This window comes from Fusarium tjaetaba, assembly GCF_013396195.1.
Source record: "Fusarium tjaetaba strain NRRL 66243 chromosome Unknown NRRL66243_c0000380, whole genome shotgun sequence".
Lineage (NCBI taxonomy): Eukaryota > Fungi > Ascomycota > Sordariomycetes > Hypocreales > Nectriaceae > Fusarium > Fusarium tjaetaba.
The window spans coordinates 39,237-56,631 of record NW_023501576.1 but is presented as its reverse complement, the minus strand read 5'-3'; the positions used below and the strand labels follow the sequence as shown (position 1 = coordinate 56,631).

General features: G+C 50.6%; 5 protein-coding genes across 5 annotated transcripts; 2 read left to right on the top strand and 3 right to left on the bottom strand.

Annotated features, from left to right (window-relative positions):
- Positions 1 to 871: 871 nt before the first annotated feature.
- On the bottom strand, positions 872 to 1,471 carry FTJAE_13030 (molybdenum cofactor biosynthesis 1 A; the record flags this gene model as incomplete). Its single annotated transcript, XM_037346131.1, has 1 exon — positions 872 to 1,471. The coding sequence occupies one exon, from the start codon at positions 1,469 to 1,471 to the stop codon at positions 872 to 874; it is 600 nt and encodes a 199-aa protein (XP_037199957.1).
- A 268-nt stretch (positions 1,472 to 1,739) lies between these two features.
- FTJAE_13029 (molybdenum cofactor biosynthesis 1 A) lies at positions 1,740 to 3,080 on the bottom strand (the record flags this gene model as incomplete). Its single annotated transcript, XM_037346129.1, has 1 exon — positions 1,740 to 3,080. The coding sequence occupies one exon, from the start codon at positions 3,078 to 3,080 to the stop codon at positions 1,740 to 1,742; it is 1,341 nt and encodes a 446-aa protein (XP_037199956.1).
- Positions 3,081 to 4,527: 1,447 nt separating this feature from the next.
- On the top strand, positions 4,528 to 6,239 carry FTJAE_13028 (WD-repeat 8; the record flags this gene model as incomplete). Its single annotated transcript, XM_037346128.1, has 3 exons — positions 4,528 to 4,552; positions 4,670 to 5,529; positions 5,580 to 6,239. The coding sequence occupies 3 exons, from the start codon at positions 4,528 to 4,530 to the stop codon at positions 6,237 to 6,239; spliced, it is 1,545 nt and encodes a 514-aa protein (XP_037199955.1).
- A 1,421-nt stretch (positions 6,240 to 7,660) lies between these two features.
- FTJAE_13027 (uncharacterized protein) lies at positions 7,661 to 9,199 on the top strand (the record flags this gene model as incomplete). Its single annotated transcript, XM_037346127.1, has 4 exons — positions 7,661 to 7,738; positions 7,800 to 7,938; positions 7,991 to 8,196; positions 8,261 to 9,199. 4 exons carry the CDS (start codon positions 7,661 to 7,663, stop codon positions 9,197 to 9,199), a joined length of 1,362 nt encoding a protein of 453 aa, XP_037199954.1.
- A 1,834-nt stretch (positions 9,200 to 11,033) lies between these two features.
- FTJAE_13026 (omega-conotoxin-sensitive calcium channel alpha-1 subunit rbB-I) lies at positions 11,034 to 17,295 on the bottom strand (the record flags this gene model as incomplete). Its single annotated transcript, XM_037346126.1, has 2 exons — positions 11,034 to 11,513; positions 11,587 to 17,295. 2 exons carry the CDS (start codon positions 17,293 to 17,295, stop codon positions 11,034 to 11,036), a joined length of 6,189 nt encoding a protein of 2,062 aa, XP_037199953.1.
- Positions 17,296 to 17,395: the final 100 nt, after the last annotated feature.

Genomic DNA, 17,395 nt, shown 5'->3' with positions numbered 1-17,395 from the left:
TACATACATACATACAATCTCCTCCACCGCCTTTTGTTACCCTCCTCTCTGATGCACGATGCACAATCGTCAACGCCTCACAAGGGTCATGTGCAGCAGACAATTCCCTCTCTGCACTGCATGCAATGCCGAACCCTGTTGGCCTGTCACATTCTTGTGTTTCTCGCTTCGTCTTGAATAGGAAGTTTTCCGCTTAGCTCTCGGATTCCCTGCCAGGGCTTTAATCTTGGAGGAGCCGGGGGCCTCTCTGTTGGTCTCGAGTTGAGCCTGGTGCCTCTGCAGCACAACCCTACCTAGATTGCCGCCGTTAAATGTCTCGACTGTGGCTCCATAACTGGTATCCGTATTGTCTCCGAATATTTGCTTTTTTTCCCCCCTCCTCCTCGCCTTTGTGGTCATGGTGGCTTGCGAGACTCCTGTTTAATGATAATCAACCTTCTGGGGCCGCAGATGAGAGGTGATTAAACGACTCGTGCATTGTGGCTGAATCAAGAGGATCATCAATCATTAGTTTTCTCTTTTAACTATCCGTAACTGTTCCATCATTGCCGGTGGTGGAGATGACGACTACAGGTTACGGCGCTTCTTGAATAAGTGTTATATGTACTACTATTGCTTCCTGACTTCTGCGCATATCAATTGTGGTCTTGTGCTGAGTTTCTGCCAAGACCCTGTGTCGCCAAACGACAATTCGTCGACCTTGAAAGGTGCAAGAAGAGGCGGATTAGATGAGTCACCCTTTCTGTTTCGTTGAAGGCGGGACCTACTATGCATATGAGGTTCTATCACACCGTATAATGGTAGTTGCATCTTCTTCATACTATGTATGTGGTTGGCTACTTGAACTACCTACTAACCTAAGGGTTGAGGCTCACTCCATTTCCCATCTCCCACTCTTTCCCCCATCCTTGAGGACAACTCTCAACCCCTCGATGACCATGCCCTTATCCACAGCCTTGCACATATCGTAAACTGTCAATGCCGCCGTAGACGCCGCCGTCAGCGCCTCCATCTCCACCCCCGTCTTTCCGTCGCACGTGACCGTGGCTACGATCTCGACTCTGTCGTCACCCCTGACGTCGAGATCAACCGCGGCCTTGGAGAGCGAGATCGGATGACAGAGTGGGATCAGATCTGGAGTTCGCTTCGATGCCATGATGCCAGCGATCCGCGCGACCCCCAGGACATCCCCCTTCTTCATCTGATTGTCTCTGATGAGCCCAATCGCTGTGCTGTTTGAGAATCGGACGGTGCATGCAGCTTTGGCGATGCGTGATGTCACCGTCTTGTCTGATATGGAGACCATCCGTGCCTCCCCCGAGGCAGAGACATGTGTCAGCTTTGCGTTGTCGCTGTTGTCCTGTCCTCGGACATGGCGACTCTTGGAGAAGAGTCGCTGCTGTGTGGAAACAGACCGGCCAGCCTTGAAGCTGGGACCGTTATGCAGAAGGGATTGTATTCGAGGAGGCATGGCGCGCAATGACCAAGACCGACCAAGCGTATCTACAACAAAAACTCAATTCAGTATTACTTCCATCTCATATAAGAGGGTGTCCAAGCCTCAAAGTTTAAGTAGCGAAAAGAAGAAAGAAAGAAAAACGACCCTTCAACGCCAGCCCATATGTGCATGATAGTTGCCCCGCGAACAATCTCTGAATAACGTCTCTTGAACCATACACCTTGAGTCTGACATTTCGAATCATGCGTGGGGATTTTGCGCAAGATGAGCAGGGGTGGAGTCACCCACCTATCAAGATCATGGGCCTATTCTTCATATGCTCGAGCTCACCGATGCCCGCATGTTTTGCCTTCTTTCTCTTGACAGCAGCTCCAATGACTTCGAGCAGCTCCATCTCATTAGGTGCCAGGCCGAGAGGAGTCCGGTCTGATGTTAACAAGTCCCTCCGCCGGTCCATCTCGATCTGTCTCATGGCATCGAAAGCCTGCTCATCGATGGGCTCGCCGCTGTTGGACTTCCGCAGGATATCGCGTAGAGAGACCTCAGCATTGCCAAACAAGCACACCTTGAGGTTGCCGTCACCAGTTATTCGAAGACGGTTGCAAGTACCGCAGAAGTTGTGCGTCATGCTCGTGATGAAGCCTATTCTGCCAGTGAAGCCTGGAATGTGCCACGTCTTGCTTGTATCGTTCTTGTGATCCTGCACTTTTTGCAGCGTCGGGTACTTTGTCCTGATGAGGTCCAGCATCTCTTGGTAGCTAAACATCTTATTTTTGCTCCATTTGTTACCGTCGAATGGCATGTACTCGATGAAGCGGACTTCGACGTCCTTTTCTTCCGTCAGGCCCACGAATGGGAGCACCTCTCTGTCGTTGACACCCCTCATGACCACGCAATTGATCTTGAGCTTGATGCCAGCACCAAGTCTGTTGAGCTCGAGAATCCTATCGATGCTCTTCTGCACGGCCTCGAAGCCTTTCCTCCTCGTCATGATCTGGAATTGCCAAGGGTCCAGAGTGTCGAGGCTCAGGTTGACGCCCGTCAGCCCACTCTCGATCATGCTGTCGAGCTTCCGGTGCAGAGAGATGCCGTTGGTTGTGATGCAGATCTCCTTTAGACCATGCCGTCGCAGCTCTCCAATCTGTTGCATCAGAGGTAGGATATCCCGCCGCACAGTCGGTTCTCCTCCCGTCAACCTGATCTTAGTCACACCCTGCGAGACAAATACGGACGATAAGAGGACAATCTCTGGAGTTGTCAAGAGCTCTCGGTTTGGCGACAAGGGCACGCCTTCTTCGGGCATGCAGTAGACGCACCGCAAATTGCATCGCTCCGAGACAGATATGCGAAGGTAATCATGTTGTCGGTGGAAGGTATCTGTGAGGAAGTCGGAGAAGGGCTTTGAGTCTCGGATGCGCCGGCGGCGAGACTGTAGGAGGTCGATCTCTGGTGTTGCAGAGGGAGGTTCGCGGGGTGCCTCTTGGGGTCTCGCAGAAGCTGTCGCAATGGTTCTGAAGGAGGGACAAGCGAGGAGCACTCGTGAAGGAGCCGTTCGTTGTAGGGTAGGTTTAGCTTTGGCTAGGGCCGAAGGTTTGGAGCCTAAAAGGCGAAGCAACGACATGTTTTTAAGGTGTTATACGGAGTAATACCTACCAAGTTATATACTTGACAAGTGAGGGAGGATGGATGGTTAGGTAAGTGTGTGTGTATATATATACATATATATGAGGGGTTCGTTCCCTAAGATTCCATTGTTTCGTGCTATCGCAAATACGATGCGACAATGAGGCAGGAGAGAGAGAGAGAGAGAGAAAGCAAAGAGGTTGGCAAGTGAAGGAATAATAAGCTGACCTGGTGTCTCTGTCGGCCGTCGGCGCTTCGTTTAAGAATATCTTACCTTAGTCCCAACCCTAGGTCGGTACCTACCTATCATGACCTTAGTTAGTAGGTAAGTAGATAGGTCAAATACGCAAGTATGAAGTATCTGTCCCTCTTGAGCTACGGTATCCAATCTTATCATGGGGCCCGCTCGCCACAATTCGATCCCCGCGCTGAGTAATGGAAACAGCCTCCAGTCTAATAACATTACCTACCTAGGTAGGTACCTAGTTCAAGCCGCGGAGTTGCACAGACTGCAGCAGTAACGTTAGTTCGAAAGTGGAATGTTAAAGAGGCATTGGTGCTATACTGGCAACTTGTCAGCGGATTGTAGTCAGGTGGATTGCTCACTCGTTCGACGTGGAATTGGCTCTTCTTCCAATGCTTACTCTGTAAGGTAAGGTATATACCTAGGTATTTCAGAATACCTGGGGCTTGTTCGTGTGCATGATACAAATCCATCATGGAACATGCATATCAGACCCTGATAACCTGATGACCAATTAGGAAACACTAGCTGACCTATGTATGAGTAAGGATATTCAGTCCCATGAGGCGCCATGCCTACCTTACCTTATTCTCATACGCAAATTAGTATTTCCGCATAAGCACTAAACACAGAGCCGCCTGATTTAGACGCACTCAACATAGCATTATAGGCTGGCGTCTCCAAGATTTCGATGATAGGTGAGTTACTGTTGTCTAGGTATACTGGTGAATACAAACAATTACCTACCTACCTAGTGCCTACCAATTCCTTGACATCGCAATATACGTACTTACTACAATGGAAGGCTACCTTACCTTGGTCGGTTAGTAGGTTCCAGGCATGTTCAGCGAGCGCATCACCCTTCCACTTTGACGGCTGGTGACGCTAGCACAGATGAGGAAATATCAAAACATTAAAATATCCCCCACCTTTAATAAGTGCTTTCTCACTACACACTGGTAACTATCGGTTTGAAGACAGAATAATTGAGCCACCCAAAAGAGAATCGATGCTAAAGACCACCACAACACAAAGAGAATCTGATAGATCGAAGCAAGACTTGAACGAGACCGTCGCCTGACTTTCCCCTTTTCCTTTGCTACCTGCCTTAGTCAACTACTTTGTAACCCCGCCCTCACGATTCGATTGCTCTCTCTCTCTCTCTCTCATCTTTAACACCTCTCTTCAAGTGACAGTCGTGATGCATCCCTCACGTATCTTCAAGGGTTGGTGTAATCTACCTTCCTATACAAATCCTAGAACACATCAACTCTCCTGGGCTCAGATCTCCCCTCCTCTCATCCTTTTAGTAGACAGCACCTGAGACGCTGAACACTGACCAGGATTCACAGCATCACCTCATTGCGTGCCCAGCCCTGACGGAAGATTCATTGCTACCCTATCATCGCAGAGCATCACAGTGCGCTTAGCTCTCTCGCTCTCGATTGCGCATGTGGTCAAATTGCCCTCAGATCTCACCACCCCCGTAACCACGCTCGCATGGTCACCGTCATCGTCTCGTATCCTTGTTGCAACTGCCGATCAGATTCATGTCTCGTCAATAGTTGACTCGTCATTTCGTGCCACGATCAAGAACCCTGCAGTTGGAGGCGGAAAGCAGACACTTGTACAGTTTGGCGCCCATGATGATGAGGTCTTTGCGTGTGCTGCATTTGGCCTCAAGTTTTCCATTTTCGATCTATCAACTTCCAAAGCTATCGAGATAAGCAACCCCAAGTTTCATCTCCCCTCATCCGCCCCCAGGGGCCTTTCTGTACGACCCCAGACGTCACATCTTGCCATCTTGACCCGGACAAATGGTCGAGATGCTGTCAGTATTCACCATCCCAAATCGAGGCAAGTTCTGCGATCTTGGTACCCGGAAACAGTCGACGCTCATGGCTTGAAATGGACCCCTGACGGTCAATGGCTTCTGCTGTGGGACGCCCCAGCACATGGGCATAGGCTCTTACTCTACGCCCCCGACGGCCAGCCTTTCCGCTCTATTCTGGCATCCAGCATCACGGGAGGCGAGGATGCCGATCTCGAGACGGGGATTAAGAATTGCAGCCTCAGTCCTGACGCGTCGTTCTGTGCCATGGGCGATGGCAGCAGAACAGTGGGCGCTCTCAGCACGCAGACATGGAGAGGTGGTCTGAAATTTGTGCATCCCACTACGGTCGTCCCCAAGGACACTCTGCAGGTGAGCCCACTTCATATACGGCTTGCTTTCATTCTCACATATTATCCTAGGTCTGGCAGGAGCGGCTGAACGATTCGCACCATGGAGGGAGCCCGTATGCATTTCTTCGCGCGAACCAGATGGTCGCACCTCCCAACCGACTGGCCGACGGCAAGGTCCCCAACGAGATCAGAGTTGGATGTTCTTCATTGGCCTTTGATGCATCTTCGACTCTGCTAGTCACAAAGCTTGATGATACCCCTACCACGCTGTGGATCTGGGATGTCACCGCCGCTGAGCTTCGGGCAGTACTCATGTTTCACTCAGTAGTGGACTTTCATTGGCATCCCACTGCCCGTGAGCTTCTTCTCGTGACATGCCAAGATGAAAAATATCGTGGTGTGTCCTTCGTTTGGGACCCCCTGTCCGAAGGTCCCAAGCCGGTCTCTTTGGGCGCTTATTTGCCAAACGGAAAGATTGTTGGAAGGACTAGAACAACATGGATCAACAGTGACCCCGAATTCCCGGTTCTGATGATCTCAGACGCGCAAAACGGAGTCTTGGTATCGTGCTCAGATGGGGCACAATGCCCGACTCTATGGCGCGAGGGGGCAGTTGGCGATAGAACCATAGGATCGGTACAGGATCTTGGAGACACTGTCGACATATCTTCTCTGATGCCGGACGACACATCCACTTTGGACGATACCTTCTCTTTCAAGCATATATAGAAGAAGCGTCGCCAGGGCCACCTCTGTACGGCACAAACTGAATGACCTCATTCAGGAAATGGTTACGGCTTGGCACGTGTAAGGTTAAAAAGGGAGGGAAGCAGGCTGGACTCTGTTGGAAATGATATCCCGCATTTGAGTCATTCCAGTGGCTAGGCGTGTTACACAAATGGCGCTTCCATTTGATGTCAAGGGCACGACTGCATATCGAGGCTGTCATAAAAGGCGTGTAGTTTCCTCTTCTCTCGTGGCAGCGCAGCTTGCAAATTGCACTTCCAATAAGCAACGAATCGAATCCACGTTTTGTTGGCGCCACGGAAGCGACATGCGCGCATGGCTGCGAAAAGAGACCTCAGGTAATGGGTTACTACTGCTCTTGTCACCGTGAGACCAAGAGAGAAATGTTGGTACCTTCGCCGGGCATTCGATCATCGCCTTGAATGTCGATGGATCTGTCACTACTCAACACCCAGCCAACTGAGATTTCGTCAGATGGTGGAGCAGTGATCGCAATATGATATATCATTATCTCATGCGGGACTCAACCCGGTCCTCTGCATGTCGACCAGGGAGAGACATGCCTAGACATTTACGGCCGGTGGCTTGGATCGATCTACAGCAGCTGGGCAGACAGCTGAGTCGAGGGACAACGCCTAGGAGCATCTGCGCCCTCTGAAGATATCTACTCTAGCGTCCAAGCGCGAAACGAACCTCCTTAGTTTCGCAACGACAATGAACCCTACGGCTCCGGACGATCTGCCCCTAGCTGGAACCCCACATCTCGAGGCTGAGAGTCAGGATGCATGTCGAAGCGCTGACAGGGATTCTCGGGTTACACTGCACCGTTAATCATCCAGGAGGAGGCGAGCTTGCTAGATCCAGACTTGTTAGTCTCAACGTTTCTCGGCGTTCTCTCAATGCTGAGACGATATGCGCCTCCGCAAACCACCCATATTCCGGTGTCATTTCCAGACCCCGGGGCGCCAAAATTATGGCCTGATGCTGGGATCGAATGCAAGCGAATCCAGAGCTGGTAAAGAACGATTTAAAAGCAACGTTTGGGAGATGCTAGACGGGTTGTTGTCTCTTCTGATCCTATCTTGTCGCTCCCATACTAGCTGTTGCAAGAAGCTAGATATAAAGCATACATACGGCCTTTGCTTGTCATTGATTCACAATATGACCGAGCCTGATTCGAAGCCTTCAAGAGACTTCATCCAGAGCCCTGGAGACAGCGTGACTCAGTGATGAGATAGTACAGTTGGCCGCTCCCAGCTGTCTCTTTACTACTGCGCACTCCCCGTTGCTTCTCATGTCATCGTCACACAACCTTTTGAATTTCTTTCCACACTTTTGTAGCATCGCACAAGACCTCGTTCGGAACTGGAAACTTGTCGGCTCCGTGCAGATTACTTCAACCTATGCCTGCCGAAGCTACAGTCCAAGCGGACGTTGGTCCCGGCGATGAGACTGGTATCTACTACATTACCATTGCCAACGTACGACCTCTCACACCCATCATGACCTGTGCTACGGTAACGAAGCTGACTACTCTTTCAGTTACCATTCGCAACCTCGTGGCAGGAGTTGAAAGACTGGACACGTACTGCATGCGTGGTGGACCATATCGAGGTCTTCCAGAGCAGTACCTCAGGATGGGTCAGAGTCCGGGGAAGAGAGAACTTTGAAAGAGCTTGGGGTAGGCATATGTATCGCAAGACGAGTATATGGCCGAGCTAATATGGTAGTAGCACTTCTCAACGGCGGCGTTTTCAAAGGTCGCTCGATCATTGCGTCTGACAGAAACCGTAAGCATTCTATCAAGATCAAGGAGCTTGCTACACCACCGCAAGCCGTCATTTCACAGACACTGCAGTACCAAGCCACACCTCCCAGCCCCTATGTCCTGCCAACTCAGATGGTTATGTCTCCGCAGTATTCTGCTGCACCTGGACAGGTAAGCTGGCCTGTCTGAAGACACAAGCTTTGAAAAGATCCCGGTAATAACTCTTGGACTCTAGTACTACATAGCTAGTTACCCTCCAGTCAACAGCTCCCGATTCACCACTCAGTCTTTCTCGAGTCCAAGCTACTCCCAGCAGCTACCAGTCACAGTAACCACAAACACTCCTGCAACTTATGCGGCTGCCAGCCCGGGGAGCTACTACACATACAATGAGACCAGTACTCGGTCATTTGCCCCAAAACCAGGCGCAGTCTCGTACTCTCCACAATACCAACATGAAGGAAGCCAGCTTACTCTTCCTTATCGCGGTATTAGTGAGCATCCAGGGTACTACCCGAATTGCAGCTTCCCCAGCGGCGAGCCATACTATAGGTCGGAATACGTGGTGCCGGAAACACGCAAGCTATGTGTGTCGCCATTCCCGCAACAAGCGGAAGCCGATGAGGTCAAATCTTGGGTTCAGCGCAAAGTGGACAATGACAAGATCGAATCCATCGAGATACCCAAGAACAGCGACAGCAATTACCTCAGAGGATATATATTGGTTGTTTTTGATAACGTCGCGGCCGCGAATATTGCGACGAAGCAGTTCAACAAAGCACGTTTCCAAGGCAGAAGGATGATAGCGCGACCCACTCGGGAGGATGTAGATGTGGAAGAGCTTGGGGAGACCATCGTTTCGCATGAATCGTCAAACTGGGCCGACTCTGAGAGGAGCGAGGCGAATGTACCAACTGCTCCATCCCGCAGGAGAGATGATGGTCGAAGACGGAACGGGAAGTCCCAAAGGCCGAAGAACAAGGGGGCCAAGCCAACGGGATCTGATAAAATGAAGGCAACGGAAAAGAAGTCGTCTTCAAGCAAGAAATCTTTGGGGTCGCAAGTGGACAAGAAGTTGCCATCGAAAAAGGTATCCCCCGAAAAGGAGACTAGCGTCAAGGATGAAAAGCCGGTCATCGTTGATGGAACCTCCTATCATCATGACAAGCATTGATGTTAAGATACTGGTCCTGGATAGAACGAAAACGAACGATGCAGACCTTTCAGCGGATGTCTATTAACCAATGCCAGGAACTGCTTAACGACAAGTGACGGACAGGCCAGAGTCGGAATTTGTGACCACTCGACAAAGTAGCAAGAGTTGAATTATCATCACTGTTACTTGTCCTAGCTCAACTGAAGACCACATGGGCATGTTCTACTGCGTGACTAGCAAGCACTAAAGTCTGACGCAAGGTCAAAGAGCTGCATGTCAGTAAAAAAAAGTCTCTGCCACATGGGTCTACGGTCTACTATAGAAACTGCCACAACCCGAACCATTGACCCTTGCAAAGGCCGTGCATCCTTGAGGATCAGATAATGTCTAGCCTATGCGCTTTAGCTGGCCCAGATTGCGTGGAGAGGTCAGAAAAAGAAAGGAAACCATCTCTGATATCTGACATCCCTACAAGATACTACCCACCATGCCATCCATGGTGACACAGACCAACAAGATTCTGCGGAGGCCCACTGACACTCTTGTCTCTTTTGATACGGGGTTTTCCCGCCAAATGGATCAAAAGAGAAAAGTAAACGTAAAACAAACCAGTCTGCCAGCCCCTTGTTTGGCGCCCGCCTCAACAGTTGGATGGATGGCTACCTGTGCTTCTCTTCAGTGGAGTTCTCACGATTGGGTTTCCTATCTCGTTGCTCTCGCTCACCAACGATAACATTGCCCAGTCGGTGTATGGGCTTAGTCTGACACGGCTATGTTATTCCTGACCGTGCTAGCTGATATTCCAGAAGCTGGTGCGTACAGCCCCCGAATATTCGCGGTGTTATTCCCCCCCTTAGACCAACTCTAGTCGATGTTAGCTTGGAAGCTAAAAATTAGAACCTCGAACCGAAAATACGTAGGGCTATCGGTCTACAGTAAGTACTACAGAGTCAGAGAGTACAGTGACACTACCTATGCCTCAGAGATGAGGGCCGAGTACAACAGCAGAGCTGTTGTTGCACACCAAAGGATGGAGAAGGCCATATGTGCTTCGTGTTTGTATCTTGGTGTGTCATGACGGCATAATTATATATGTAACCATAAACCATATCTATCCCATTGCATGTATAAAAGGCCCTTTCGTAACCCCCATTCTATCATTCTCCCTTCCCGTCCCTGTGTCACACAGAGTGAATTTTGGTGATTGGTACTCCGTAGTTCTGCGACTTTCAGACTTGCATGTTGCTATCGTATGCAGTCCATATCGATAGCACGGCATATTGCCGGTAGCCCCGAGCATGCTGTATAGTGACTGGAGCTATGCTCAGGAATTGCAATTCAATGCAATGCATACTTGCCCCAGACAGAACATTGGGCGGATAGGCTGCAGCGATCCTTGTGTAACATGACAAATGACTCCACAGTCTTTCCATCGGGGGCACGCCGGCCGTTGGGCTAGCTGAATCGTATCTCGTCGAATCATTCTACCTTGGGCTTTAGCTGGAGGTAGCTGTCTGGTACGTGCTGCCGTTCATCGCCCGTTGTCGTCCCCCTGTCAGCATTTCTATCTAGCATCACAAGCGGTGCTTCTGTTTCCCCGATACACGCCCCTAAGGCTCTCAACATAGATGGCTTGTGGTCCTGTGCGGTTCTTCGTCTTTTTTTTCTCCCCCTTTTTCTTTTCTTTTCGGTTTTGTAATAGGTATGTGTGTCCGACTGAAGGACGAACATAAGTTTCATGGGGTAGCCAAGAACGAATGGAGCTTAGGTCTGAGAGATCAACTTTGCTCATAATGGCTCAACCTCATCGCCCACCCTTTATGGATAGGCACCTCGTGATATATACGTCAAATCAACCTCCGAAGTCCATCTTCAGTGCAATACTTGGTTGCCCGGACTCCACTGTTGCGGCCTTGCTCACTTGGCCTGTGGTTTGCCGGCCGAAGCGAATCACCTCTTCGAGGAACCCCTTTTGGCCATCGCTCATGCCGCCTACGACTGCTCTGAACGTCTCCTGATCGATCGCGGCAAGCTCGAGTAATCGTGCGCTAGTCTCTTGGTACACCTCCTCACCCTCAGTTGTTGCTCGGGCCATTAATGTCGGGATCACCACTGCCATAGCCGCCAAATGTCGACCCCTAACGCCCGTGCCCACGTATTGGCAAAGAGTCTGGGCAATTAAGGATCTAGCATTCTCGGGATCCTCAGGGTCCGTATCGGTCACAAAGGCTACAAGTCGGGGAAACAGGTAACGAGCAATACTGAGATCAGCACTGGTTTGGGATGGCTGGAGCAGCAGTGACTTAATGCAGTTGGCCGCGATCTTGGCAGTCTAAAAGTAGGCTAATGTTAGTAGATGTCCCTAGAGTGGGGGGGTGAAAGAAAGTGGGCTGGATAATACATACCATTCGATCAGTGAGACAGTCCATCAACTCCTCAAGATAACGGGCCACAAGAGCTTCAGAAGCTGGAAGGTGATTCTGGCCTCCAGTAAAGAGGATCGTCGTAGCCAACAGACAGTTCTTGACACAAGTAAGGGATTGAGGAGCCTCACGCTTCTGTGCGTTGAGGTATATCGACAGGAATCGGCGTAGGCACCCCTGCAATTGAATATCGGTGGAAGATGGTTCGCCATTGCTGTGGTTCCTTCTTGACTTGGACATGCTACCGACGAAACGCTTCAGCGTGGACAGGGACTGTGGGACTATGAGATCCTGGCAACCAGGCGTTGATAAAATCGTGGCAAAGATGTGTATGATGCAAGCATGCAGATCGGTTTTGATGATAGCTGGGAAGACCTCTGCGGCGTCCACGAGCGCGTTGAGAGATGACCGTATGAGAAGAATGGCTTCTTCGTTCATCTGGTGCCTGGCTGGCTGGTTGCCTTCAGAAAGATTTGGAAGAAGTCCTGTAAGAACAAGAACGATGATCCGCGTCAGCTCAAAGAGCTGGTCGATATCATCAGATAGGTCGCCCTCTTCAGTGGCGTGTCTCCTTGCAGAAGGGTGCGCAATGCACAAAACGCTCGCGATCTCCACGATCACACCTTGAACGTCGAGGCTCTCGGTGAGCACTAGACGATCCAGCAGGTCCATGGTCTCGGAAAACACATCCGGCCTGTAGATAGCATGGCCAGACACACTCGGGTGGAGGATCTTCTTGAGGGCTTGAAGAATGGCTAGCGTCTGTTCGTGCGTGGCCAGAGAATCGCTTTGCCCAGAACGCGTGGCAAGCGCCTCAAAGGCCAGACCGAACAGAACAAAGAAGAATGCCACAGGCTCGTCTCTGTAGTTGATGTCGGAATTCTTGCTCTTGCCGCTCGCTGAGGGACCATCCGATTCCTTTCCATCGAGGGCGTCAAACACAAATTCACTATCCTGTTCGATTAAGCTGGCAATCGCATCTACCAACTTCAGCCAGGCATCCTGGTAGAACCGCAGCAACGTCTCGCGGTTCAGGGCTGCATAGATGGTGTCGAGACTGCCAGAGAGTGAAGGGGGCCCCAAGGTCATAGAAATGTCAGGCTCGAATCGAAGGCGTGCGAACTCACGAAGTGACTCCAACCAAAGGGGCGTCAATGTGCCGATGTGAGGCCTGAGCACATCCAGAAGATATTTCTGCTCTGAGCTTGCAACCTGGAGCTCCGCCCAAGCAGAGAACACCGATATCTTTACCATGACCTGCGCGTTGGAACTCAGGCTTTTCAGGTCACCAATTGCGGCATTCTCACTATCTTTGGAGAAATTCTCTAGAGCGCTGACAAGAGTCTTGAGAATCCTACCCATGCGATCTACGTCGGTGACGATACCGATTGAGATGAAACTGGCACAGACATTGACTGCTTCTGAAGCAAGTTCAGGCGATGAGTCGGCTGCGAATGCTGGGGTAAGGGCTGAGCTGATTTGAGCTTGATACTGCTCCAGCAACATCGCCTCTTCAAAGTCTGGATCGGGGGTCTTGCCAAACATCTTGAGTATGTCTCCTATGATCTTCAGGCCCCATATACGGAGCTCCAGGACACCCGAGGTTGACGCCGAGAACGCCATGCGAACAACATCTGCAACTTTGCTCTGAAGATCGCTCTGGGCTCTGGACTCTCCATTGGCAGTCACGTCCTTTGCAATTATCAAGAACATCTCATCGATGCAGCTCAGTGCAAAAGTCGTCACTTGCCATCTTAAAGGCTCAACTTCAGAAGTAGCCTTGGTTTCCTTCTCATCTTTAGCAGCACCACCAGCAGCAGCGAACCCAGCAACCTCCTCGTCTTGCAAGTCTGGTAGGCCACTGCCTTTAGACCCAGATTGAGTATCTTCTGTCTTGGGTCGTGCTCTTGTCATCTTGAGTACAGCCTGGAATCTCTGAAGCCAAGCATTAGTCTCCGTAAGACATGTGTGATGCATCCAGTTGCGGATGATATTGCGAATCCCGTCATGAGAGGGAACGGTGTCAAGGACTAGCCAAAGCTGTTCCTCAAACCCGGTCTCTGCTTCTCTGAGAACGTCCTGTGGATTCCGTTTCATCATATTGTGTATCCCATCCACTGATACATCTCGTAAAGTTGTCGATTCAGACATCAGATACTTTTGAAGCAACTTGACGTAGTCAGCGAACTGCATGTGCCCAGGAGCGTAAAGTGACACATGCTCTAGACAACCCAGCGCAGCCCGCTGCACCAGCCAATCATCTTCCTCACGGAAACGGTTAACAAGAGTGAATATCAGCTCTCTTGACTTCGTGGCATCCTGCAGGTCAGGACCCAGAACGTTGATGAGGGAGTCAACGCAACGAGCGATAGCGGATGTCGTAGAAAGTTCGAGTTCGAGATTCATTGTAATTGCAGAGGAAATCTCGGCATGATGGGTCTCTGAAACGTAAAGCTGAACAAGCATACCCAAAGTGCTGGGAACATAGCCAGCAAAACTTAGCCCCGAGGCGTCGGCTGCCAGTGATAGTGCTTCGAGTGCCCAGAAATGGACCACCGGGTGAGGGTCATTGCAAAGAGACATTAAGATGCCGAGGATTGTCTTGAGGTGGTAACCGGCCGCCATGCCACCCACCTGAGTTTGGATGGACCCAAGTGCCATGGCACAGCCCGCTCTCGCACTAGGTTCACGGTTGCTCACAATGGTATCGACTAGGTACTTGATCTCATTATTCGTAAAGCCATTTCCGTACACGTTGCATAAGCGAGCAGTAGCAGCGTAACCCAAGCTTCTGACATGTTCATCTGGGTCAAGGACAAAGTCGCGAACGATATCTTGGAGCAACGCTTCCACTGCCTGGTTCGAAATATCACCGCAAGGCGATTTCGTCTCTTTCACAGCTACCCTCATGGTAGCGAGAATAGCCGCAGCAAGGTTGACATTGATGGCGGCCTTGCGCCCAGGATCTCTGATCAGAGTGCCAGCAGACGCAAATGTCCGAATCTGTTCGAGTATACTCTCTTGAACCTTGCCAGGAGTGAGTGGAAAGGCGAATGCAAACAGCTGAATAGCCGCATTGATGACCTCTGTTCCAGGAGGATCAGGGCTTGAAAATGAGTCTGTACTGCCAATATACAGGACAGATGCATCATGCTCTAAACTGCCACAGATTGGCGAGCGCAAGAGGTTATTTATCACGTCTTCTGGGCTATCGAGCTCATCTGTGTTCCCATCATCGGAGTTTTCCTGCTGCCCAGGGAGCTTTCTAACACGGGGGCCAGCAACAAGGCCAGTGATTCCGAAACCCGAATTGTCGCCCACATCCCAGACAGACTCGAATGTAGCAGCTGCATTCGCAATCGAGGCACTCAAAGTGTTTGGTGCATAGTTCTCCGGGTCGGCGAAGAGTGAAATCGCTAGTGTCAGCAAATTAGACTGCAGGAGTGCCTCGCTTCCACCGGCAGGACTGAGGTTGACAAGCTTGACGTAACATTGCAAGACTCTGCGCTGCACCATCATCTCAAGATCTTGGAGCTGTAGAGCAGGGGCTAGTCTCTGACTGACGTCGTCAGAGATCTTTTTAGACGGCAGAGTTCTCAGGAACGCTGTGGTGTTCTGGAGCATGGTGGCTATTCTCTTTGACACATCCACAGTCAAAAGACGACTGTTGAATTCGAGGAAAGCTAAAATCGAGCCCATCGCGCATTCTCTAACATGTGTCAGGAACGACACCTCTAGGAAACTTCGGGCTGATGTATTATCTTTGGCGAGGGGTTTTGGAAGCGCATTCTTCCAAAGCAAAAGGAGCTGTGATAGATGTATCTTGACGAAGTTTGGCCCCAAGGACATCAAGCCTCCAATAAGAACCCAAGCGACTTGAATCTGTGTGCTTGCAACCCTGAGCTGCGCTTGACTGCTCAATTTCAACATATTTGTCGCAATAGTTAACACGCGACTGTTGATCTCAACTGACCCATAGAGTGGACGAGCAGGGCTTGCACTCAGAGTCGCGGCGAGTCCATGGGCAAATCCAATGCATCTTCTGGGAGAATTGCGTCCCGATCCAAGGAGGGATAGTTCTCGGTTCAGGCTGTTCATACAAACAGAAAGGCAAGGAAGAAGCTGTTGGGGGCAGGCAAGGACAAGCGTCTTCATGCAGTGAGATGCAAATACCTGAACAGTATAACTGGAATGTTGCAATACTTGCAAGAGACCATCTCGACATGATTCTGCGAAGGTGTTTGCCGCAGATCCTAGTGATTGGATAAGCGAAGACACTGCGCTCAGCGTCGCGATCAGAGTATGCTTAGAAGGCTCCGGCCTTTCTGCTAGAGCTTGAGGGTAGTTCTTGAAGATATTGTTGATGAGGGATTTTGCGGCGGATATCTGGCCAGACTCTCCCAAAATCTTGCGCCCAATGACATCTTGTATAACGATGTCGACTATATTTCTGGAAATCAGAAGACGATATCGATTGTTGGCGATTGCAGAGTGACCCAGCACATCTATCGCGAGACTCTCGACAATTTTGAGATAGTTTGTCTCAACAAGCTTTTCTCCTAGGCGCCTGAAAAGCTTGCCATAGCACACACCAATGGCTGCTCGGATTCTGTTTGAGGCTGTCGATTTTACATATTGGGATGCCAGGTTCTTAAGTATATCCGTCAGAGACAGAGCTAGCACTTGACTGCGCTTGCCTGAAGGAGCTGGGCTCGCTGATCTAGAGGGAATGTCCAGCTCATCGTCGGCAATATTAGGTATCGTTGACTGGCGTTTCAGTGCTTTTTTGGTCTTTTTCCCCTTTGGTGACGCTACCTCTGGTGGGCCGCCCTCTGAATGACCCTGGAACAGGGCCTCGGCAAAGCACTCTGCCGCAGCCAGTCGGACTTGGACTGAAGGACAGTCGAATGCTTTGGATATTGCAGCTTCGAGTTTGTCCAGGTCACTCGAGTATAAGAAATAAGGCGTGTGCCTGAACAATGTTTTGAGAGTCCGGCAGGCGGAAGCAACGACAAGATGGCCTTTGTCGGACGAAGCATGATTTCGCCCCTGCTTCCAGATATCACGCGCAATCACTTCGTCCATGCTAGCTTCAACCATACTAACGATCTTTCCAAGGGCGGTAAGGCATGCTGCGCGGATTCCAGCATTGTTCGAGGAGGACTTAAGAAGCTTGAGTAAGGTTGAGCAAGCAAGGGGGTGCAGCCCAATGGCGCTATCGCCAGCAGAAGCGAACACGTCGCCTAGGCAGACAATAGCCGCATGCTTGGTCCGTATCTCAGCATCGGACTTTGACTTTCCACTCGATATAATTGCGATCAAGTCGTTGATCGTTTCGAAGAGCAGCTTCCTGTCTCCAATTCCGAAGATGTGTGCTAAGCACTTCCCCAAATTATTCCGGATGACTCGAGAAGGCTGTGGTGAAGAGAGATTGATTATCTGGAATATTTCCTTCTTGAGATAGAATTGCTGTGCTGTGCAATCATCCGCTGCTAGGTCAAGGACGTGCTTCGTCAAGCTCGAAACATAAGTGAGCAGGAAAAGATCCTGCTGTTCGGCGGGGAGGGACTGAAGCTTGGGGAGATCGAGCTCTGGGTTCGTCGTCGCGGTGTCGGAGGGAGCTTGCGCTTCGGGATTCCGTGCTGGAGCTGGAGCTGGAGCTGGAGCTTCAGGCTCCTGTGTTGACGACATTACGCACGGAATCGACGCCGTCAACTAAGTGAGAGCTCAAACAATACGTAGTGAAGTCGCAGGAGTAATTGAATCCGTGGTCTCTTGCTATGAATGTTTC